Source organism: Thalassophryne amazonica, unplaced genomic scaffold (genome assembly GCF_902500255.1).
Source record: "Thalassophryne amazonica unplaced genomic scaffold, fThaAma1.1, whole genome shotgun sequence".
In the NCBI taxonomy this organism is placed as follows: domain Eukaryota; kingdom Metazoa; phylum Chordata; class Actinopteri; order Batrachoidiformes; family Batrachoididae; genus Thalassophryne; species Thalassophryne amazonica.
This window is the reverse complement of record NW_022986380.1, coordinates 31,972-57,264: the sequence shown is the minus strand read 5'-3', so window position 1 is coordinate 57,264 and position 25,293 is coordinate 31,972. Positions and strand designations below refer to the sequence as shown.

Genomic DNA, 25,293 nt, shown 5'->3' with positions numbered 1-25,293 from the left:
TATGGTCCATATGCAAACCTACGCCCCTGTGTCCCAACTAGTCCTCTGAAACTCCAAAACGGAGGTGTTTTTGTCTCGCTCCATTGGCGAATCCATCGTGACGCGCGTGACACGTAAAAACATATGAATCAAATCCATATATTTTTGCATAAAATAAAAAGGTCGGATTGTTTTCTAACAGACCTCGTAGTTGTACTTGCATTACTTGTCTTTTTGTACTTACCAAGCACTTTAGGAAAACCTTTGTTGCATCTTCTCGGAAGAAAATGGGCAGGCCTCTCAGTGCTGCTGTCTTTCGGTGGGACATAATGTTGGATGTCTAAAGAGTGTCCAGCAGAAAACAAGCACTTCAATTAGTATAGTAATGTAGTGTACTTATACACAGTGCAAAATCAGAACTCTATAGTAATGAAGATAAAGCACAGGTCAGACCCAGTAACGTGTAAAACTTAAAAAAAAAAAAAAAAAAAAAAAAAACCACTGCAACCATGTTAACAATTTTACTTTATTTTTACAATAAAAATTCTGTCAAATCAAATACCGCCAAATAAGAACATAAAGCAATGACTGCTGACATTCATTTTTACTGACACATCCACTAATGTTTTTTGCTGCCGCCAACATCTTTTTCTGTTCTTTTATGAGAAAGTATGTCCATACTCTTTTAAAAATGCCAGGCACAGGAGCACTTCACTCACCTGTTCATCAAGTTTATCCAGGAGGTCTTCCATCTTCTCACCAAGAGCTCCCTTCTTAGACCGGTACAGTTTCAGCAGGCCAGGCACAAATTTGTCAAGGGATGCATTGAAAGTCCCCAGAAGGTCTTTGCTCGTGATGCGATGAAATTCTTCAGATATCTAAACACGACAATCAACAAAATACTGCATTTATTCAGCACAAAATTCCTGGGTAGCTGTCTTGTGCAGTCTGCACCATGTTCAATGCCTGAACACGTTATCAACAGTAAAACCTACTTCAAAAAGCTCTCATGAATACATCTTTTTCACAGGAATGGAAATGCCCTCCACAAAAACCAGTATCAATATGCAAATGTATATTATCACGTTCCAGTGTTGCGCCTAAACCTGCAACGATCAGACTTTGTGACCTGCCTTATATTCTTTCCCTAACATCTCAGTCTATAGAAACCCTATTTCCACCAGTAAAGAAAAACAAACTCCATGCTAAATCAAAATAATGAGACGAGTCCAAATTATAACTACTTTAAATTATCGTCTCATAATGACTTATTTCACAATTTCGATTTAGCATGGAGATTCTTTTTTCTTGTAAATGGCAGAAATGGGCTCCCACAGGAGTGAAATGGTTAAGGTAAGATATTAGGACAGGTCAAATCTAATGAGTCACAGATTTTGATGTAACACTGGTAATAAAGTATGGCATTTGTAAACATGGACCTTGAGATGGCCAATTCAATAAAATATGACTATGACACTCATTATAGTTGCAGTAAGTGATGTACTCCTTGGGAGGACATAAAACAAAAACACTGGCACTACAAATTTTTGGACTGATGATGTAGTGGGTGCACTGTGTTGGAGGGGCCTTGAGTGAAGTGGTAGGGCTAAGGTATAATAAAGGTTGCCAATACATTACCCCAGCAAATACTGTACTTCTTCAGTTATAGTCAATCTGGTACAGAGGTGGGCAACTTGTTCCAGAAAGGGCCAAGAGGGTGCAGGTTTTCTTTGGAGCCACTGACTACACCAGGTGATTTCACTGATTAACTGATTCCACCTGCTCAAAGTGATATTAATCATTGGAATCACCTGGTGGAGTCAGTGGCAGCAAAGAAAACCTGCACCCTCTTGGCCCTTTCTGGAACAAGTTGTCCACCTCTGATCTAGTGTAATAACTTGTGCCTAATTTGAATATCAGAATTAATAAATAGATTAGGACAGCCTTACCTCCTCAGAGGAAAACAGTGCAGGCCATCTCTCCTGGACCTCAGATACCATAGGTTGACACTCCACGACCTCTCTCCGCCTGAGGGAAAATGTCAGCGCCATCTTCTGCTGTATGACTGTTATGTTCTTTTGTTTCTTCTTCATTTCATCGACCAAAGCAACTCTTTCCTTTTCAAGAGTAGAATCATCATGTTGTGGATGATCTGGGACATGATTGACCTCTCCACGTTTGGGCTTTTTAAGGGTGAAAGTACTGCCCTCTTCATCTCTCCCTTTTCTTTTCCTGTTTACATTTACCTCATTGCAGCCTGCTTGACGAAGCTTTGATCTGCAGTTTCCAAGTTTGTGTTTGATACTTGCTTTCCATCCCTCGTAGCCTGTGATGCTACCTGGCTCCTTCAGACATGGATACTTGAGAACCAGCGCAGAAGCAAGTGACTCAAGCTCATCTTTCTCGGGGTAGCCTTTAATTTCAAAAACTGCCTGTGCAATTTTATCCAAAATCTCTGTCTTCATGTCTCTTGTCACTACAAGGCCCTTCTTAGATTTTTCATATACACATTAGCCTTACACAATTTCAGTTCAACATCATATGAAAACTTTGGGATAGGAAATGGAGAGGCCACTCTGAGGCATGCCTTAAGTTCATCTGGATAGAATCGGTCCAGCTAGGCCTGAAATCTTCAGAGTGAACACTTACTGTGTCCTGGGAGGAGACTGAAGCAGAGGACACTGAAGCAGTGGATTGGTTAAGTGGAGATGAATCACAATTCCACATTATATGCAGGACTGCACGCTCAGATGGTAATTCAGATATTGCCGTCAAATTGCATAGTGCATTTCCAAACTCTGGATCCTCGAACTGTAGTGAGAAATCACCTGGAAGTTCAAGTCTCTCTTTAAGTATATCAATCAATTGCCCCACAGATGCTGGTACTTCAGGAAGGTGGACTCGCGGGCATCTCTGGAGGAAAGAACTACCCGAAGTAGCAAAGTCTGAAAAGAGGAGAGAGAAAAGGGGAGAAAATTAATAGTCAAAGCAGATTAGAAGACAGTGGACACCGATACCATACAGATGCAAATGAGGACCTTTTTCCAGATCAATCTGCTTATGTTTGATTTGCTAATAATTTAGCTGACAACTAAAAAAATAAATAAATAAAATAAAGCCACAGTCTATATCACTGTACTCAACTGGCCTATACTTGGGAAAGACCTTCAATTCATTCAGCACAAAACTAATGCTTAATGAGAGAAGAAAGGAGATAAGAGAGACAGAGGGGGGTGAGTGGGGAGAAGAGAAATAGTAAGGAGAAGAAAGAGGGTGGAGAAGAAAAAAAGAGCAAGAGGAAAGGACTGAGGAAGGGGAGCAGAGGACAATACAGGAGAGGAGAAGAGGGTGGATGAGAGAGAACATACCATTTTGAGTTGCTTTAATGGAGAAGGAACGTCCTTGGGGTCACCATCAGCTTTCCACCAACTGTATATGCTGTTAGAGGGTGGTAATCCGTCAGCACATCTGGATCCAGGGCAAGAAGGTCGGCAATGGTGTGTTCAACAAGCTCACAGGACCTGAAATGTTCAATGTACCAGGAAGACAGTCTTTTACAAATGAATGTCACCTCCTCTGCATTGACAAGAATGGTCACAATCTTATGAAATTCTGGGAGGTCACTGCATTGTCCAGCAGATAAAATCATGCCCGCCACATACTGTGTCCCACGCAGGTGAATCGTTTTAGACAGAAACACACCGTCTAGATGAGGTACTTCTTCTGTATTTCATGCTTGAGTGATGGATCCAATTCTGAAACCCTGACCACTATCACATTTTCAACATAGAGTTTTGGCTTGAAAAGGTTTCCACTATCCAGATGGTATGCCATCATCTGCTGGTGTTTTGAGTAAAGAGTGAGCAGCACATTTTTCCATTTTGAGTGTCATGGACCACCTTTTTAAAGAAGCTATGTTTTGCTTCGAATCTCATTGTCCACAATTCCACTAAAGGCCCATAGCAAAATAAGATGTGGGTAGTGGTCGATAAAGTGGTGTTTTGGCCTCAGTCTGAATTCTGGAAAGGTACGGGTGAGCAACAGGTGATGAGCCAGTAGTTTGCAAGATAAATAACCTAATGCTTCCTCAGAGAGTCTGTTTGACCAACAATGTCAACAATTTCCTTGAGGTCCATTAAAACCTCCCATGCTGGCTCCTGTCTGGTATCTTACATCCAATTATAAAAGGAAGTAAGCCAGCAGTGTCCAATTTTCATGTCCATTACCGGCAACTGTTCCTTTTTCAAAGCTTGCTCTGGGAATTTTTTTAGGCTTGTTTACTTTGTCTGAATATTTGTAGGGAAATGATTTTATGCAGTTGTTCAATGCATCAAATGTAATGAAACCTTTTGAAATCAGATTTTTCAAACATAAGGACAATTCCAAAGGGATGACTCCTTCAAAAAGGTCATGCAAAACATCTGGAGGAAATCCAGTTATTGGGTGAAAGAACAGTAGATGTTTGCCCAGTACACATTCCCTTTTTACCCCATTAATACTTTGAAGGTTGTCATTCTGCCTAAGCTCTTCCAGAAATTTATTGTGTTGATCAACACCCCTCAATTGGAAATCATTAACTTCAGTGGTTGCAATTTGGTCCCAACTTATCAAACAAAAGCGACAGAACTTGTCAACAGTAAAACTTTCATAAAAGCCTGACCGTGTGCACCAAGGTTATCGGCACTTACACAATATACAGTGCCCTTAACAAACTGACCCACAACTTCAACAAAAATTCCCTCTTGTTCTAGACACCTTATATCTTTAATCAATGGCTCAAAAAAGTTTTCATAATCATACTGTTTGACATCCACACTTTTACCTAAGAGAGCTAGCTGAATTGAACTGAGATTGGATCGGAATCTGGCTGGTAAATTTAGAACTACCCAATATACTGCAGTAATCTTATGAAGTTTTCTAGACGTGCCCAGTGGGTTACAAACTTCAAAATCATCAATAATAATGCCAAACTGATAGAGGTTTTGCTGTCCCAGTAGTTTATTGTCCTTGTAATACTTGCCGTCTTGAAAAGACTTAAGGGTCCAGATAAAGCTTCTTGATTAAATACAATTTGGTTCAAAAAATCTGCCCGGCTGAGTAAAGTCTCAAGTATCTTAGTGACAGATACATAAACAAAAGAGTTTTTATGAGCTGTGTTGTACAGATATTCTGTGGGTTCTACAACAGAAAAGTGCCCTTTGAAATATATATTCCTTCTGTGATCTGTAGATAGGGAACCCTTCTCTATTGTTGTTAAAAGGAGTGGATTAGTTTGAACTATAGCATTAGAAATTTCTTGCAAAACACAATCATTTACTTCAGTTTCATGTTTTGAAAGGATCTCTTTGACACTGCTGAGAGTATGAATGTTAGAGAAAGAGAGCAGGTTATGCAAATCCTCTACAGTCTTTTGTGTTGCAGCTCCAGAAACATGCAACACTGTTTGCATACACAGAAAGAGAAGCCAATTTGTGTTCAAGTGTCTCACTATCCACATCTTCTACAATCTCTTCAACCTCATCTGGTCTCACAATATTATAAGCTGGTGTTCCTACTTCACTATCAGATTGCTCACTTTCAATTATCTTATCTTCAGGAACAGCTCTTGCAATTGTTCGAAAATCCTCAAGTGTACAACTTTTATGGTTTCGACTTCTGTGAGAACTGAAGGTTGGGCGAATGTTTGTTTTAAAGGTACACCTTAGAAAGGGACATTGTACAGTTTCTTGGTTCTTTAAATGATGTCCAAGATGGTTCCAAAGTCTTTTCACTGCAAATCTCCTTAAAATCACACAATTCGCACTGAAATGTTGAATTTTTGTGGATTTTCACTACTGAGTGTGATCTTGAAAGATGTGATCGTAACGCTCCAGATGTTTTAAATACACATACACAGTCTGTGTGAATGCAAGGCCAATGTGCACCTTGTCCGTGATGAAGGCAAAAATGTTTCAGAAGAGTCTCTTGACTGGAGCTTGTGAATTTGCAAAATCTGCACTGCATGTAATCCACCTCTGACAGAAGAGACACATAGGACACAATCAGTTTTGGTAAAAGAACTTTTGCAACAGTCCCTGTAATTTATAAACATAAAATAACAATACAGCTCTATTTCTCCAATGTGTGACATTCCATGACTGAACAGGCAATATCCAGGATGAATTTGTCATACAGGGAGATGAGGATTTATCAAATGGCCAGGCCAATCTAATTTTCGGACAGAAACGGATTCGTTTTGCTCTGTTTCTGTGTGGGATGAATCTGTTATGCTGTGATCTTCATCACACACAGAGAAATGTAGAGAACTGCTGAGTGAGATGTTTTTTTGGAAATGCACCTGTTTCCTGATTCAGGAAAGGAATAAAAAGCATCAGAAACCACTAATTATGAGCGCATGTGTGCAGAGAGATTTACAATCATTAGTACTTTGCAGTGCTGCTAACTGGGACGTTAAACACATGCGACATGTCCTATAAATAAAATTAACGACTCGTCGGCTACTAAATTAGTTGTCGACAGTTTCAATAATTGGCGTAGTCGTGACTAGTTGAGCCAGCCCTAGTCATCACTACAATATTGTTGCAATATTGATAAAGGTATTTGGTCAATAACATTGTGATATATTCTGAATGTTCTTATAAGAAAACCTGATGGAAGTTTAAGTTTGAAAAGACTTTAAAATATTACATATTAGACTATTAGGTTAAACTTATTGGGACTGATATCTACTGATATGAAAAAATCATAAGAATTTAATCAATATTGCTTGCAGCCCTACTTGTCTGAAATACTATTCTGACAGCCAATATGGTTTAAAATATCCACATATAACACACAGAAGGATGCAGGAGCCAAATACATCAACAAGCCAAAATCCAAAGACAACACATAAAAAGTATGTAGGGAATCATATTAACTTATTTATGACCATACTATATCATGATAACATACATGACATGTAACATATATGCAAACGTGAATTCAAACATTTGTCTTTGTTACTATGATAAAAATACAATAATTGTGAAAAATAAATACTATCAGTAATGTAACATTAACAACACACAATTATTCCTCAAATATTCTGTCTCCTTTACCCCTTATTTAAAAAGCTCTGAAAATGTAGCAATCTTATAACACAGAGCATGAAGCACAACTTTAATTTGTATGTGACAATTAACTTTCACACCGGGTCTGCTTCGAGCTTGTGTGGTTTCATGACGACGCAGGAATGTGTGCGTCAGGTGCGCGCAGCGGGGGAGGGGAGGGGAGGCGGAGAGGAGAAGCTGCAGACAATCTGACCTGCGCCACTGTGCATTCTGATTTCTCTCCTCGTTTGTATTTGTTCTTGTGCCGAGCTGCAGGTCTGCGCTCATCTTTCCTCCTTTGACCGAGAAATGTGCGCGCGTGCGTGCGAACGAACGTCCGTGTATAAATGTGGACATGTCCTGTCTGTGGCAATCAGTCTGCAGGACGTATGTCCTTTTTTCCTTTAACACAATTATGAAAGAGTTGGAGCGGAGAGTGAGAACTGCAGCAGCCAGACATTTTTTTTTCTTTTAATTGTTCACATGTGCGCGAGCCAACAAATCGTCTGTGACTGGACTGGAGATGTCAGGACTTTTTGCTTGATATCAGTCTGTGAGCAGGACTTTTATGGACTTTTTTTAAACACAGTTGTGAGAGAATTTAAAAGCATGGAGCTCAACGCAGAAAAAAATTACACGTTTAATTTTTGGTGTCTGATTCGCTTCGTCCTTTGCGTCCGTCACTGTTCTGGCATTGAAGTACTTCATCTCAGCACTGGGTTGCTTCCATGTGGCGTCGTCATGACGGCGCCCAACGCAACTGGAAGTGGGCCGGTGTGAAATGGACTTTAGCACAGAAGTAGGTCAAAGGCTGGAAATGTTGTTAGGCGCTTGTAGAAAACGCTAACAACACATTTAAGTAGCTTACCTGCTGGTGCAAAATGGTCACGCTCCCACTTCTGTAAAGAATCTTCTGGCATGTCCTTCAGGGCTTGTTCAATGTGCGCATGCGCATCAGTCATCTGCGGGGTTCCCACGGCTTCCCGCCTTCACTCAAAAAATCTACTCAAAAGTTGATAATCTTTGTTCTGCTGTTTAGAAAATCCTAGTTATGACAACAATGAGGGAAATTTCCTGGGCAGACAAGTTTTTGTAGGTTGCAAATGGAAAGCTTTATTTCTGACTCAGTTTAATTTGAAAACTTAAATGAAATCAAGAAATACTAGTTACCGTTTTTACAGTGTGGCTTTCGGTGACGATAGTATGGGCATCACACAGATTAAGGAGTTACAACCGGTTTAAAGATGGCACACAATGGCGGAGGGTGCGCCGCGCTCCGAGCAGCCATCGACAGGCTGAAACGACCAGATCATTTCCAAAGTGAACGCTGTGTTGATCCGGGATGTCGTCTGACTACCAGAGAAATTGCAGAAGAGGTGGACATCAGCACTTTTTTGGCACATTCCACTGTTACAGGAGATTTTGTAATGAAAGACGTGCAGAAGTTGGAAGTCTCAGGACATGTTGTGACATGTCCAGCTCTTACACAATTCCTCGGATACTCACTCGACTGAAAAGCCACAGAAAGCCATCTGAATCTTCCGAATGGTTTCCACCTGGCTGTCTCTCACAGTTTCTGGAAAAATTTGATTCAGCGCTGCTCCAATTGTTCCTCGCAATGAAAATCCAACGAGGGGGAGGACCAGTGCTCACTCAAAGCCTACTCACAGGCGAATGATGCAACCGACAGGCGTGAAAAAACTCATGCATGCGCACGAAGGTTCAAGGTTGGCTCATGCAAGCACACGTGATTCAAATCCATAAGGTTTTTGAAAAAATAAAAAGGTCTTATACTTTTTGGACAGACCTCGTATGTTCTCCACTCAGATTGCAATAGCCATTCACAGATTAGCCTTTCTGTCCATCATTTACCTGTATTTTGGCATGCTTGGTGCCAAAAGTTATGTTGGATCCAAGGGATCCACAAAGGCTGACCAAAAGTTATATTGGATCGGTTCCCACTGACCAATAGCGTTAGAGTTTACTGCCAACAGCTAGCCAATCAGAGCGCAGCATACAATTATTCATGAGATGGCATCACTAGTGACGTAGTGGAGGTCAGGAACTTGCTGACAGATGCTGGTTGAAAAAATGGCAACAAACGTCAACAACAGCAGAAAATCGTCTGCCAACGAGGTTTGCTGAGTTCACAGAGGAGGAATGGTGGAATTGAACTCCATGCCAAAAATACTAAGACAGTAGACAAGTACGTTACTGACGTTTTAGAAGCATTCATATGCTGTTCACAACAAAATAAATTGATCTAATTTACTTGACTCTTTGTTGTTTGCTTAATTTGGGAGGGGGGTGGAGAACATAAAAATTGATGGATGGCAAGTCGTCCAACATAGAGAAATATTGGATGAAGAAAAGTTATATTATAACTTTAATTCATCCAATATTTCTCTATGTTGGACTCCTTACCATCCATTATATATATATATATATAATATTATATCAATCAATCAATCAATTTTTTTATATAGCGCCAAATCAACAAACAGTTGCCCCAAGGCGCTTTATATTGTAAGGCAAGGCCATACAATAATTATGTAAAACCCCAACGGTCAAAACGACCCCCTGTGAGCAAGCACTTGGCTACAGTGGGAAGGAAAACTCCCTTTTAACAGGAAGAAACCTCCAGCAGAACCAGGCTCAGGGAGGGGCAGTCTTCTGCTGGGACTGGTTGGGGCTGAGGGAGAGAACCAGGAAAAAGACATGCTGTGGAGGGGAGCAGAGATCGATCACTAATGATTAAATGCAGAGTGGTGCATACAGAGCAAAAAGAGAAAGAAACAGTGCATCATGGGAACCCCCCAGCAGTCTACGTCTATAGCACATAACTAAGGGATGGTTCAGGGTCACCTGATCCAGCCCTAACTATAAGCTTTAGCAAAAAGGAAAGTTTTAAGCCTAATCTTAAAAGTAGAGAGGGTGTCTGTCTCCCTGATCTGAATTGGGAGCTGGTTCCACAGGAGAGGAGCCTGAAAGCTGAAGGCTCTGCCTCCCATTCTACTCTTACAAACCCTAGGAACTACAAGTAAGCCTGCAGTCTGAGAGCGAAGTGCTCTATTGGGGTGATATGGTACTACGAGGTCCCTAAGATAAGATGGGACCTGATTATTCAAAACCTTATAAGTAAGAAGAAGAATTTTAAATTCTATTCTAGAATTAACAGGAAGCCAATGAAGAGAGGCCAATATGGGTGAGATATGCTCTCTCCTTCTAGTCCCCGTCAGTACTCTAGCTGCAGCATTTTGAATTAACTGAAGGTTTTAGGGAACTTTTAGGACAACCTGATAATAATGAATTACAATAGTCCAGCCTAGAGGAAATAAATGCATGAATTAGTTTTTCAGCATCACTCTGAGACAAGACCTTTCTGATTTTAGAGATATTGCGTAAATGCAAAAAGCAGTCCTACATATTTGTTTAATATGCGCTTTGAATGACATATCCTGATCAAAAATGACTCCAAGATTTCTCACAGTATTACTAGAGGTCAGGGTAATGCCATCCAGAGTAAGGATCTGGTTAGACACCATGTTTCTAAGATTTGTGGGGCCAAGTACAATAACTTCAGTTTTATCTGAGTTTAAAAGCAGGAAATTAGAGGTCATCCATGTCTTTATGTCTGTAAGACAATCCTGCAGTTTAGCTAATTGGTGTGTGTCCTCTGGCTTCATGGATAGATAAAGCTGGGTATCATCTGCGTAACAATGAAAATTTAAGCAATGCCGTCTAATAATACTGCCTAAGGGAAGCATATAAAGTGAATAAAATTGGTCCTAGCACAGAACCTTGTGGAACTCCATAATTAACTTTAGTCTGTGAAGAAGATTCCCCATTTACATGAACAAATTGTAATCTATTAGACAAATATGATTCAAACCACCGCAGCGCAGTGCCTTTAATACCTATGGCATGCTCTAATCTCTGTAATAAAATTTATGGTCAACAGTATCAAAAGCAGCACTGAGGTCTAACAGAACAAGCACAGAGATGAGTCCACTGTCCGAGGCCATAAGAAGATCATTTGTAACCTTCACTAATGCTGTTTCTGTACTATGATGAATTCTAAAAACCTGACTGAAACTCTTCAAATACCATTCCTCTGCAGATGATCAGTTAGCTGTTTTACAACTACCCTTTCAAGAATTTTGAGAGAAAAGGAAGGTGGAGATTGGCCTATAATTAGCTAAGATAGCTGGGTCAAGTGATGGCTTTTTAAGTAATGGTTTAATTACTGCCACCTTAAAAGCCTGTGGTACATAGCCAACTAACAAAGATAGATTGATCATATTTAAGATCGAAGCATTAAATAATGGTAGGGCTTCCTTGAGCAGCCTGGTAGGAATGGGGTCTAATAAACATGTGATGGTTTGGATGAAGTAACTAATGAAAATAACTCAGACAGAACAATCGGAGAGAAAGAGTCTAACCAAATACCGGCATCACTGAAAGCAGCCAAAGATAACGATACGTCTTTGGGATGGTTATGAGTAATTTTTTCTCTAATAGTTAAAATTTTGTTAGCAAAGAAAGTCATGAAGTCATTACTAGTTAAAGTTAATGGAATACTCAGCTCAATAGAGCTCTGACTCTTGTCAGCCTGGCTACAGTGCTGAAAAGAAACCTGGGGTTGTTCTTCTTTTCTTCAATTAGTGATGAGTAGAAAGATGTCCTAGCTTTACGGAGGGCTTTTTTATAGAGCAACAGACTCTTTTCCAGGCTAAGTGAAGATCTTCTAAATTAGTGAGACGCCATTTCCTCTCCAACTTACGGGTTATCTGCTTTAAGCTACGAGTTTGTGAGTTATACCACGGAGTCAGACACTTCTGATTTAAAGCTCTCTTTTTCAGAGGAGCTACAGCATCCAAAGTTGTCTTTAATGAGGATGTAAAACTATGACGAGATACTCTATCTCCCTTACAGAGTTTAGGTAGCTACTCTGCACTGTGTTGTATATGGCATTAGAGAACATAAAGAAGGAATCATATCCTTAAACCTAGTTACAGCGCTTTCTGAAAGACTTCTAGTGTAATGAAACTATTCCCTACTGCTGGGTAGTCCATCAGAGTAAATGTAAATTATTAAGAAATGATCAGACAGAAGGGAGTTTTCAGGGAATACTGTTAAGTCTTCTATTTCCATACCATAAGTCAGAACAAGATCTAAGATATGATTAAAGTGGTGGGTGGACTCATTTACTTTTTGAGCAAAGCCAATAGAGTCTAATAATAGATTAAATGCAGTGTTGAGGCTGTCATTCTCAGCATCTGTGTGGATGTTAAAATCGCCCACTATAATTATCTTATCTGAGCTAAGCACTAAGTCAGACAAAAGGTCTGAAATTCACAGAGAAACTCACAGTAACGACCAGGTGGACGATAGATAATAACAAATAAAACTGGTTTTTGGGACTTCCAATTTGGATGGACAAGACTAAGAGACAAGCTTTCAAATGAATTAAAGCTCTGTCTGGGTTTTTGATTAATTAATAAACTGGAATGGAAGATTGCTGCTAATCCTCCGCCCCGGCCCGTGCTACGAGCATTCTGACAGTTAGTGTGACTCGGGGGTGTTGACATTTAAACTAACATATTCATCCTGCTGTAACCAGGTTTCTGTTAGGCAGAATAAATCAATATGTTGATCAATTATTATATCATTTACCAACAGGGACTTAGAAGAGAGAGACCTAATGTTTAATAGACCACATTTAACTGTTTTAGTCTGTGGTGCAGTTGAAGGTGCTATATTTTTTCTTTTTGAATTTTTATGCTTAAATAGATTTTTGCTGGTTATTGGTAGTCTGGGAGCAGGCACCGTCTCTACGGGGATGGGGTAATGAGGGGATGGCAGGGGGAGAGAAGCTGCAGAGAGGTGTGTAAGACTACAACTCTGCTTCCTGGTCCCAACCCTGGATAGTCACGGTTTGGAGGATTTAAGAAAATTGGCCAGATTTCTAGAAATGAGAGCTGCTCCATCCAAAGTGGGATGGATGCCGTCTCTCCTAACAAGACCAGGTTTTCCCCAGAAGCTTTGCCAATTATCTATGAAGCCCACCTCATTTTTTGGACACCACTCAGACAGCCAGCAATTCAAGGAGAACATGCGGCTAACATGTCACTCCCGGTCCGATTGGGGAGGGGCCCAGAGAAAACTACAGAGTCCGACATTGTTTTGCAAAGTTACACACCGATTTAATGTTAATTTTAGTGACCTCCGATTGGCGTAACCGGGTGTCATTACTGCCGACGTGAATTACAATCTTACCAAATTTACGCTTAGCCTTAGCCAGCAGTTTCAAATTTCCTTCAATGTCGCCTGCTCTGGCCCCCGGAAGACAATTGACTATGGTTGCTGGTGTCGCTAACTTCACATTTCTCAAAACAGAGTCGCCAATAACCAGAGTTTGATCCTCGGCGGGTGTGTCGTCGAGTGGGGAAAAACGGTTAGAGATGTGAACGGGTTGGCGGTGTACACGGGGCTTCTGTTTAGGACTACGCTTCCTCCTCACAGTCACCCAGTCAGCCTGCTTTCCCGGCTGCTCGGGATCTGCCAGGGGGGAACTAACGGCGGCTAAGCTACCTTGGTCCGGACCGACTACAGGGGCCTGGCTAACTGTAGAATTTTCCACGGTGCGGAGCCGAGTCTCCAATTCGCCCAGCCTGGCCTCCAAAGCTACGAATAAGCTACACTTATTACAAGTACCGTTACTGCTAAAGGAGGCCGAGGAATAACTAAACATTTCACACCCAGAGCAGAAAAGTGCGGGAGAGACAGGAGAAGCCGCCATGCTAAATCGGCTAAGAGCTAGTAGCTACGCTAAGCTAGCGGATTCCTAAAAACACGCAAAGTGAATAATGTGTAAATAATTTAGAGGTGATTCAGCAGAAGGAGTGCTTTAGTTAAGGCACGTAAAGATTACACTGGGAAACAAATCGTAATCTAGATAACTAGATCAATCTAACTGCGCAGATTTAACAGATACAGAAAAACACCGCTGTGCTCCGGAACAGGAAGTGATACAATACCGCAGTGAGAGCCAACCACCAGTAGAGGCAAGCAAGAGTGGCCTTTTATTGTGGGCAGTCTAAGGCACACCTGTGCACTAATCATGGTGTCTAATCAGCATCTTGATATCGCACACCTGTGAGGTGGGATGGATTATCTCAGCAAAGGAGAAGTGCTCACTATCACAGATTTAGACTGGTTTGTGAACAATATTTGAGGGAAATGGTGATATTGTGTATGTGGAAAAAGGGTTAGATCTTTGAGTTCATCTCATACAAAATGGGAGCAAAACAAAAAGTGTTGCATTTATATTTTTGTTGAGTGTATATATTAGGGGTGGGCAAACATAAAAAATCTTAATCGCATTAACTCAATGACTTTCTGTGATTAATCATGATTAATCGCATGGTATATGTGAAACCCAAAAATGAATTCAAAAGCCGCTTCAAAAGCACAGTTTTATTTGAAAATGTAAATGAACGTTGCATATATTTGAAAATGTAAATTTCAACTGAAACACTCTAATGAAATCAAATATAAAACCACTGGCAGGTCATTTGTTATCCTGTTTCATATCAAAATGAGAATCTGTAAAAATAAATAAAAAAACAGTAACCAGTACATAAAAACAGTCTTTAAGTCTTTTGTTAATTACTAAAAGTCCCTTTTCTTTTCTCTTTATAACTCCTCTGCACAACGCCTGTTGCTAAGGTACAAGATTATTCACATTTTCAGAGGACAAAGTCAAATAAAAGGCTATTCAGTCAAAATCTCAACTGAAACAAGCAAATCAAATATAAAACTCAAATATAACACCACTGCCAGGTCATTATTGTTATCCTGTTTGATGAAATGAGAATCTGTCAAAAAGTAAATAAAACCAGAAAACACTTTTCAGTCTTTGGTCAGTTCCCAGAAGTAATTTTTCTTTTTTTTTTTTAACTTCTCTGCAAGAAACTAGTTACAGGCTTTTTCAAGTAAATCTAAAAAAAAAGTGTGACCCCGACTCCGGATTAAAGCGGAAGAAAATGGACTGGATGGATGGAGGATCTAAAAAAAGAGGCTAATTAAATCCAAAACTGAAATGCATCCACCTCTTGAGGTCATTAAGGTTCTCCTGCTCTGATATAAAATGCGAAAAAAATGTCAAAAAAAAACAAAAAAAAAACAGGCAACCAGTACATATCCTATACTAACCAGAACATACTTTAAGCTTTTTGTCAATTCCTATTGACAAATTAAATTTGTCAATTCAAACTTTTTTTTACTCCTCGCATGAAGCCCAGTTGCTAAGGCATACAAGATAATTCACATTTTCAGATGACAAAGACGCTATTTTCTTCTGCACAATGTGACCAGCAAGAGAAAAAAACCTGTTCACAGGGAACAGACGTTGAAGGTGTCCCCAAGTACTTCCGTGCATGGGGGGCTAGCATGCTGTGTGAGTGTGCATGTTTGGACCACCACTCTAATGGACAGGAGTCCGAACTAATGGTGGGCTCTGCTCTGTATCGACAGACACAGGTCTCAATTGAGTCATCTTTGGTTCAGAATCAGACTCGGATGAATCAGCCAGTAAGGTTAACCTTTTCGTTGGTAGCTGTGATTCTTCCACAGGTTTCTCTGCAACAGCCATCTCATCCTTGAGTAACTTGGTGACTGAGGCCCACACTCACTCCTCTCTGCTTAGGCACACACTTGACGGTCCTTGAATTGAGGATCCGATGCAGTAGCAATCTTCAGATATGCAATGTTGGCATTCCTCTGCGTGTCTCCAGGTCCTTCCTGAATGTAGCCTTGAACTGTGTGACATAGGCAGGGTCCTCATCTGAGCTGTCCATCACCCCAGGAGGACATGGCAAAAAGCAGGTAGGGCCACAGAGCATGAGACATAATTTTCTCATCCTAAAAGTTCTGTCATATACCTGAAACAGAAAATAAACACCTACTTATCATATGAACTTGCATACTGCATAATGAAGACACACACACACACACACACACACACACAAACACACACACACACACACACACCACACACCACACACACACAACACACACACACACACACACAACAGGATAGTGAAAAATATAATGGAAAGCATACCTGCAAGGCTCAAGTCAGCTTTCCAACCTCTGCAGGTGATTTTAGTGTGTCTCGAGAGGACATCCCTCAGTGCCGGTTCGTTTCTGAGGATGCTTTGGATCATTGCCAGCGTGGAATTCCATCTCGTTGGAACATCTTGAACAAGAGATTCATTCTTTGGCCAAGTTCATTTTTTTTCTGCTCCAACTCTGCGCATGCTGGACTGTGCTTGAAGTGCACTACCACTTTTCTGCACTTGGCCAGGGCATGTCGAACGGGCTGTCGTAGGGATACTGTGATTGGAAGCTGGGGACTGTGCACGGAAGCAGGGGATATGTTCAAAGGGAAGCTGTCTCGCAGCAGCAATCATGTTCCGTGCACTATCTGTGCTAAGTGAGACGACTTTGTTCGATACATTCCACTCCTGTGTAACCTGAAGGGAAAGTGTTCGGCGCGACGCTTCAGCGTAGTGCCTGTCGGCTGTTTTCATAACTGCTAGAGCATGTGAATGCAATTCCCAGTTTCATCCTATAATGCACAGTATCCTGATGGTAATTATGATTACCTAGTGATGTCCAGTAATCGCCAGCGATGGCAACGGACGGCGTGTACTGCGTAAGTGTCATCTCTTTTGCATTTCCTCCTCTTCTAATATAATTCCTGAATTTGTCTTCTAATGGTGCGGGTGAGAGGGAAGCTAGTATGCGGCGTCGTTAGTGGCTATTCTTAGAAACATCTCGCAGGCCCCGGTAATCCCACAATATTGATTGGTCTACAAGCTGTAGCTACCCACTTGGCGATTGCCTCAACTAGTTTTTTTCTTTTTGTTAGTCTACTCTTCCCTCCACAAGTTGAATCCAGTGTAGTTGATGAAACCTCGACGTTGCATGAATGATTTGCCAGCTTCGACAGAGTGGATGCATTGAGGTGATACCTGGAGACTTGTATAGCTTCGCGTGAAAACACAAATTCTGCGTTGCAATGATTACAGAATAACTTTGCTTTTCTCCAATGCGCCATCCTGTAGAACTTTGTACCGAAAATGTCTATTCAAAATTCAGCGTCTTTCTGCAATTTTGTTTTTTTGTGCATTGCAAGCCTGTACTTTTCTTGGATCCTCGTGTCGTTTTCTGTGTGAATCCAGCTATCAGCAGGAAGCAGCAACATAAGCTCGCTCCGACTGACGCTTTCAAATAAAAGGACAACGAACAACAGTCATAAAAGGCTAAAAAAAAAAAACCCGCAGCGTAAGGGAAGGAACAAAATTGTCGGCGATAATGACCTCAATAATTAACGTAACATTAGCACATTAACGTTGCCCAGCCCTAAATATATATATATATATATATATATTGCTGATTTGTGTGCGTGTGTGCAGATGGTCTGGCTCTGCGTTTCATTCAAGTTTTCTTCTTCCCCTGGCGGCTAATCTGTAGCCAGCTGTCATCTCTTTCCACTCTTAGGCACAGACATGCCCTCCAGGCACTGTAGCATCCACATTACCTGTTACAGTAGACTCATAAGAATCTTGCCTGCATCCATATCCTCATATCAGCCCTCTGTGCTACAAGCCACCACCAGCAGCTAGAGGAGGAGCATGTGATTGAGGTTGTGTAACCTCTTGTACACAAACGCCAAGTGCTCTTCCCAGTTTTTTTAACTGTACCTTAGACAGCAAAGTCATAAGAAACCCAGGACTTAAGTAGCTATACTATAGAACAGGGGTATTCAACTGGTTCCAGAAAGGGCCAGAGGGTGCGGGTTTTCTTTGCAACCATCCACTCCACCAGGTAATTTCACTGGTTAACTTTGACCACCTTTCTGGAACCAGTTGAATACCCCTCCTATAGAGTGCAGTATTTATGAATTTTCTGAATGCCTTTATGCACAGCTTGGACACAGTCTATGACCTGGAATTTGGAATTTGTTCCCAATCTGCAATTGTTCAATCTGGACCCTATTTTTGGATGTTTAGAGTTAAAACTTTGGACTCACTCTGAACGAAAACAGCTTAAATCAGTCCTTTTTTATTTAGTGTGTTAACATTGTCACAACCTAAACAGCTGTAAAATGTAACCCTATTGGGCAAGCTAAACCCTCAAAGTAAACCACTTGTTGTCACCACAAAATTTTTACGCTTATTTTATGCTAATATTTTAATATTTAATATTTTTAATATTTTAATTTTTTCAAATATTGGATGAAGAAAAGTCTATTATAACTTTAATTCATCCAATATTTCTCTATGTTGGACTCCTTACCATCCATTATATATATATATATATATATATATATATATATATCAATCAATTTTTTTATATAGCGCCAAATCACAACAAACAGTTGCCCCAAGGCGCTTTATATTGTAAGGCAAGGCCATACAATAATTATGTAAAACCCCAACGGTCAAAACGACCCCCTGTGAGCAAGCACTTGGCTACAGTGGGAAGGAAAAACTCCCTTTTAACAGGAAGAAACCTCCAGCAGAACCAGGCTCAGGGAGGGCAGTCTTCTGCTGGGACTGGTTGGGGCTGAGGGAGAGAACCAGGAAAAAGACATGCTGTGGAGGGGAGCAGAGATCGATCACTAATGATTAAATGCAGAGTGGTGCATACAGAGCAAAAAGAGAAAGAAACAGTGCATCATGGGAACCCCCCAGCAGTCTACGTCTATAGCAGCATAACTAAGGGATGGTTCAGGGTCACCTGATCCAGCCCTAACTATAAGCTTTAGCAAAAAGGAAAGTTTTAAGCCTAATCTTAAAAGTAGAGAGGGTGTCTGTCTCCCTGATCTGAATTGGGAGCTGGTTCCACAGGAGAGGAGCCTGAAAGCTGAAGGCTCTGCCTCCCATTCTACTCTTACAAACCCTAGGAACTACAAGTAAGCCTGCAGTCTGAGAGCGAAGCGCTCTATTGGGGTGATATGGTACTACGAGGTCCCTAAGATAAGATGGGACCTGATTATTCAAAACCTTATAAGTAAGAAGAAGAATTTTAAATTCTATTCTAGAATTAACAGGAAGCCAATGAAGAGAGGCCAATATGGGTGAGATATGCTCTCTCCTTCTAGTCCCCGTCAGTACTCTAGCTGCAGCATTTTGAATTAACTGAAGGCTTTTTAGGGAACTTTTAGGACAACCTGATAATAATGAATTACAATAGTCCAGCCTAGAGGAAATAAATGCATGAATTAGTTTTTCAGCATCACTCTGAGACAAGACCTTTCTGATTTTAGAGATATTGCGTAAATGCAAAAAAGCAGTCCTACATATTTGTTTAATATGCGCTTTGAATGACATATCCTGATCAAAAATGACTCCAAGATTTCTCACAGTATTACTAGAGGTCAGGGTAATGCCATCCAGAGTAAGGATCTGGTTAGACACCATGTTTCTAAGATTTGTGGGGCCAAGTACAATAACTTCAGTTTTATCTGAGTTTAAAAGCAGGAAATTAGAGGTCATCCATGTCTTTATGTCTGTAAGACAATCCTGCAGTTTAGCTAATTGGTGTGTGTCCTCTGGCTTCATGGATAGATAAAGCTGGGTATCATCTGCGTAACAATGAAAATTTAAGCAATACCGTCTAATAATACTGCCTAAGGGAAGCATGTATAAAGTGAATAAAATTGGTCCTAGCACAGAACCTTGTGGAACTCCATAATTAACTTTAGTCTGTGAAGAAGATTCCCCATTTACATGAACAAATTGTAATCTATTAGACAAATATGATTCAAACCACCGCAGCGCAGTGCCTTTAATACCTATGGCATGCTCTAATCTCTGTAATAAAATTTTATGGTCAACAGTATCAAAAGCAGCACTGAGGTCTAACAGAACAAGCACAGAGATGAGTCCACTGTCCGAGGCCATAAGAAGATCATTTGTAACCTTCACTAATGCTGTTTCTGTACTATGATGAATTCTAAAACCTGACTGAAACTCTTCAAATAGACCATTCCTCTGCAGATGATCAGTTAGCTGTTTTACAACTACCCTTTCAAGAATTTTTGAGAGAAAAGGAAGGTTGGAGATTGGCCTATAATTAGCTAAGATAGCTGGGTCAAGTGATGGCTTTTTAAGTAATGGTTTAATTACTGCCACCTTAAAAGCCTGTGGTACATAGCCAACTAACAAAGATAGATTGATCATATTTAAGATCGAAGCATTAAATAATGGTAGGGCTTCCTTGAGCAGCCTGGTAGGAATGGGGTCTAATAAACATGTTGATGGTTTGGATGAAGTAACTAATGAAAATAACTCAGACAGAACAATCGGAGAGAAAGAGTCTAACCAAATACCGGCATCACTGAAAGCAGCCAAAGATAACGATACGTCTTTGGGATGGTTATGAGTAATTTTTTCTCTAATAGTTAAAATTTTGTTAGCAAAGAAAGTCATGAAGTCATTACTAGTTAAAGTTAATGGAATACTCAGCTCAATAGAGCTCTGACTCTTTGTCAGCCTGGCTACAGTGCTGAAAAGAAACCTGGGGTTGTTCTTATTTTCTTCAATTAGTGATGAGTAGAAAGATGTCCTAGCTTTACGGAGGGCTTTTTTTATAGAGCAACAGACTCTTTTTCCAGGCTAAGTGAAGATCTTCTAAATTAGTGAGACGCCATTTCCTCTCCAACTTACGGGTTATCTGCTTTAAGCTACGAGTTTGTGAGTTATACCACGGAGTCAGGCACTTCTGATTTAAAGCTCTCTTTTTCAGAGGAGCTACAGCATCCAAAGTTGTCTTCAATGAGGATGTAAAACTATTGACGAGATACTCTATCTCCCTTACAGAGTTTAGGTAGCTACTCTGCACTGTGTTGGTATATGGCATTAGAGAACATAAAGAAGGAATCATATCCTTAAACCTAGTTACAGCGCTTTCTGAAAGACTTCTAGTGTAATGAAACTTATTCCCCACTGCTGGGTAGTCCATCAGAGTAAATGTAAATGTTATTAAGAAATGATCAGACAGAAGGGAGTTTTCAGGGAATACTGTTAAGTCTTCTATTTCCATACCATAAGTCAGAACAAGATCTAAGATATGATTAAAGTGGTGGGTGGACTCATTTACTTTTTGAGCAAAGCCAATAGAGTCTAATAATAGATTAAATGCAGTGTTGAGGCTGTCATTCTCAGCATCTGTGTGGATGTTAAAATCGCCCACTATAATTATCTTATCTGAGCTAAGCACTAAGTCAGACAAAAGGTCTGAAAATTCACAGAGAAACTCACAGTAACGACCAGGTGGACGATAGATAATAACAAATAAAACTGGTTTTTGGGACTTCCAATTTGGATGGACAAGACTAAGAGACAAGCTTTCAAATGAATTAAAGCTCTGTCTGGGTTTTTGATTAATTAATAAGCTGGAATGGAAGATTGCTGCTAATCCTCCGCCCCGGCCCGTGCTACGAGCATTCTGACAGTTAGTGTGACTCGGGGGTGTTGACTCATTTAAACTAACATATTCATCCTGCTGTAACCAGGTTTCTGTTAGGCAGAATAAATCAATATGTTGATCAATTATTATATCATTTACCAACAGGGACTTAGAAGAGAGAGACCTAATGTTTAATAGACCACATTTAACTGTTTTAGTCTGTGGTGCAGTTGAAGGTGCTATATTATTTTTTCTTTTTGAATTTTTATGCTTAAATAGATTTTTGCTGGTTATTGGTAGTCTGGGAGCAGGCACCGTCTCTACGGGGATGGGGTAATGAGGGGATGGCAGGGGGAGAGAAGCTGCAGAGAGGTGTGTAAGACTACAACTCTGCTTCCTGGTCCCAACCCTGGATAGTCACGGTTTGGAGGATTTAAGAAAATTGGCCAGATTTCTAGAAATGAGAGCTGCTCATCCAAAGTGGGATGGATGCCGTCTCTCCTAACAAGACCAGGTTTTCCCCAGAAGCTTTGCCAATTATCTATGAAGCCCACCTCATTTTTTGGACACCACTCAGACAGCCAGCAATTCAAGGAGAACATGCGGCTAAACATGTCACTCCCGGTCTGATTGGGGAGGGGCCCAGAGAAAACTACAGAGTCCGACATTGTTTTTGCAAAGTTACACACCGATTTAATGTTAATTTTAGTGACCTCCGATTGGCGTAACCGGGTGTCATTACTGCCGACGTGAATTACAATCTTACCAAATTTACGCTTAGCCTTAGCCAGCAGTTTCAAATTTCCTTCAATGTCGCCTGCTCTGGCCCCCGGAGACAATTGACTATGGTTGCTGGTGTCGCTAACTTCACATTTCTCAAAACAGAGTCGCCAATAACCAGAGTTTGATCCTCGGCGGGTGTGTCGTCGAGTGGGGGAAAAACGGTTAGAGATGTGAAGGGTTGGCGGTGTACACGGGGCTTCTGTTTAGGGCTACGCTTCCTCCTCACAGTCACCCAGTCGGCCTGCTTTCCCGGCTGCTCGGGATCTGCCAGGGGGTAACTAACGGCGGCTAAGCTACCTTGGTCCGCACCGACTACAGGGGCCTGGCTAGCTGTAGAATTTTCCACGGTGCGGAGCCGAGTCTCCAATTCGCCCAGCCTGGCCTCCAAAGCTACGAATAAGCTACACTTATTACAAGTACCATTACTGCTAAAGGAGGCCGAGGAATAACTAAACATTTTCACACCAGAGCAGAAAGTGCGGGAGAGACAGGAGAAGCCGCCATGCTAAATCGGCTAAGAGCTAGTAGCTACGCTAAGCTAGCGGATTCCTAAAACACGCAAAGTGAATAATGTGTAAATAATTTAGAGGTGATTCAGCAGAAGGAGTGCTTTAGTTAAGGCACGTAAAGATTACACTGGGAAACAAATCGTAATCTAGACTAACTAGATCAATCTAACTGCGCAGATTTAACAGCTAAACAGATACAGAAAAACACCGCTGTGCTCCGGAACAGGAGTGATACAATACCCCGCAGTGAGAGCCAACCACCAGTAGAGGCAAGCAAGAGTGGCCTTTTATTGTGGGCAGTCTAAGGCACACCTGTGCACTAATCATGGTGTCTAATCAGCATCTTGATATCGCACACCTGTGAGGTGGGATGGATTATCTCAGCAAAGGAGAAGGCTCACTATCACAGATTTAGACTGGTTTGTGAACAATATTGAGGGAAATGGTGATATTGTGTATGTGGAAAAGGGTTAGATCTTTGAGTTCATCTCATACAAATGGGAGCAAACAAAAGTGTTGCATTTATATTTTGTTGAGTGTATATATTAGGGGTGGGCAAACATAAAAATCTCGCATTAACTCAATGACTTTCTGTGATTAATCATGATTAATCGCATGGTATATGTGAAACCCAAAAATGAATTCAAAAGCCGCTTCAAAAGCACAGTTTTATTTGAAAATGTAAATGAACGTTGCATATATTTGAAAATGTAAATTTCAACTGAAACACTCTAATGAAATCAATATAAAACCACTGGCAGGTCATTTGTTATCCGTTTCATATCAAAATGAGAATCTGTAAAAATAAATAAAAAAAACAGTAACCAGTACATAAAAACAGTCTTTAAGTCTTTTGTTAATTACTAAAAGTCCCTTTTCTTTTCTCTTATAACTCCTCTGCACAACGCCTGTTGCTAAGGTACAAGATTATTCACATTTCAGAGGACAAAGTCAAATAAAAGGCTATTCAGTCAAAATCTCAACTGAAACAAGCAAATCAAAATATAAAACTCAAATATAACACCACTGCCAGGTCATTATTGTTATCCTGTTTGATGAAATGAGAATCTGTCAAAAAGTAAATAAACCAGAAAACACTTTTCAGTCTTTTGTCAGTTCCCAGAAGTAATTTTTCTTTTCTTTTTAACTTCTCTGCAAGAAACTAGTTACAGGATTTTTCAAGTAAATCTAAAAAAAAAGGTGACCCGACTCCGGATAAAGCGGAAGAAGAAAATGGATGGATGGATGGATGGATCTAAAAAAAAGAGCTAATTAAATCCAAAACTGAAATGCATCACCTCTTGCAGGTCATTAAGGTTATCGCTTGATATAAAATGCGAAAAATGTCAAAAAAAAAAAAAAAAAAAACAGCAACCAGTACATATCCTACTAACCAGAACATACTTTAAGCTTTTTGTCAATTCCTATTGACAAATTAAAATTTGTCAATTCAAACTTTTTTTACTCCTCTGCATGAAGCCAGTTGCTAAGGCATACAAGATAATTCACATTTCAGATGACAAAGACGCTATTTTCTTCTGCACAAGTGACCAGCAAGAGAAAACAACCGTTCACAGGGAACAGACGTTGAAGGTGTCCCCAAGTACTTCCGTGCATGGGGGGCTAGCATGCTGTGAGTGTGCATGTTTGGACCACCACTCTAATGGACAGGAGTCCGAACTAATGGTGGCTTGCTCTGTATCGACAGACACAGGTCTCAATTGAGTCATCTTCTGGTTCAGAATCAGACTCGGATGAATCAGCCAGTAAGGTTAACCTTTTCGTTGGTAGCTGTGATTCTTCCACAGGTTTCTCTGCAACAGCCATATCATCCTTGAGTAACTTGGTGACTGAGGCCCACACCTCATCCTCTTGCTTTAGGCACACTTGAGGTCCTTGAATTGAGGATCCGAGCAGTAGCAATCTTCAGATATGCAATGTTGGCATTTCCTCTGCGTGTCTCCAGGTCCTTCCTGAATGTAGCCTTGACTGTGTGACATAGGCAGGGTCCTCATCTGAGCTGTCCATCACCCCAGGAGACATGGCAAAAAGCAGGTAGGGCCACAGAGCATGAGACATAATTTTCTCATCCTAAAAGTTCTGTCATATACCTGAAACAGAAAATAAACACCACTTATCATAATGAACTGCATACTGCATAATGAAGACACACACACACACACACCACCACACACACACCACACACACACACACACACACACACACACACACAAAGGATAGTGAAAAATATAATGGAAAGCATACCTGCAAGGCTCAAGTAGCATTTCCAACCTCTGCAGGTGATTTTAGTGTGTCTCGAGAGGACATCCTCAGTGCCGGTTCGTTCTGAGGATGCTTTGGATCATTGCCAGAGTGGAATTCCCTCTCGTTGGAACATCTTGAACAAGAGATTCTTCTTTTGGCCAAGTTCATTTTTTTTCGCTCCAACT

At 40.7% G+C, this 25,293-nt stretch overlaps 1 protein-coding gene across 1 annotated transcript; it reads right to left on the bottom strand.

Annotated features, from left to right (window-relative positions):
- Positions 1-223: 223 nt before the first annotated feature.
- Positions 224-2,444, bottom strand: LOC117506149 (the record flags this gene model as incomplete). The annotated part of the gene is made up of 3 exons (XM_034165651.1): positions 1,929-2,444; positions 699-857; positions 224-319 (listed from the first exon to the last, which is right to left on the bottom strand). Coding segments are annotated over exons 1-3 (771 nt in total), but the record flags the coding sequence as incomplete, so codon positions are not given.
- Positions 2,445-25,293: the final 22,849 nt, after the last annotated feature.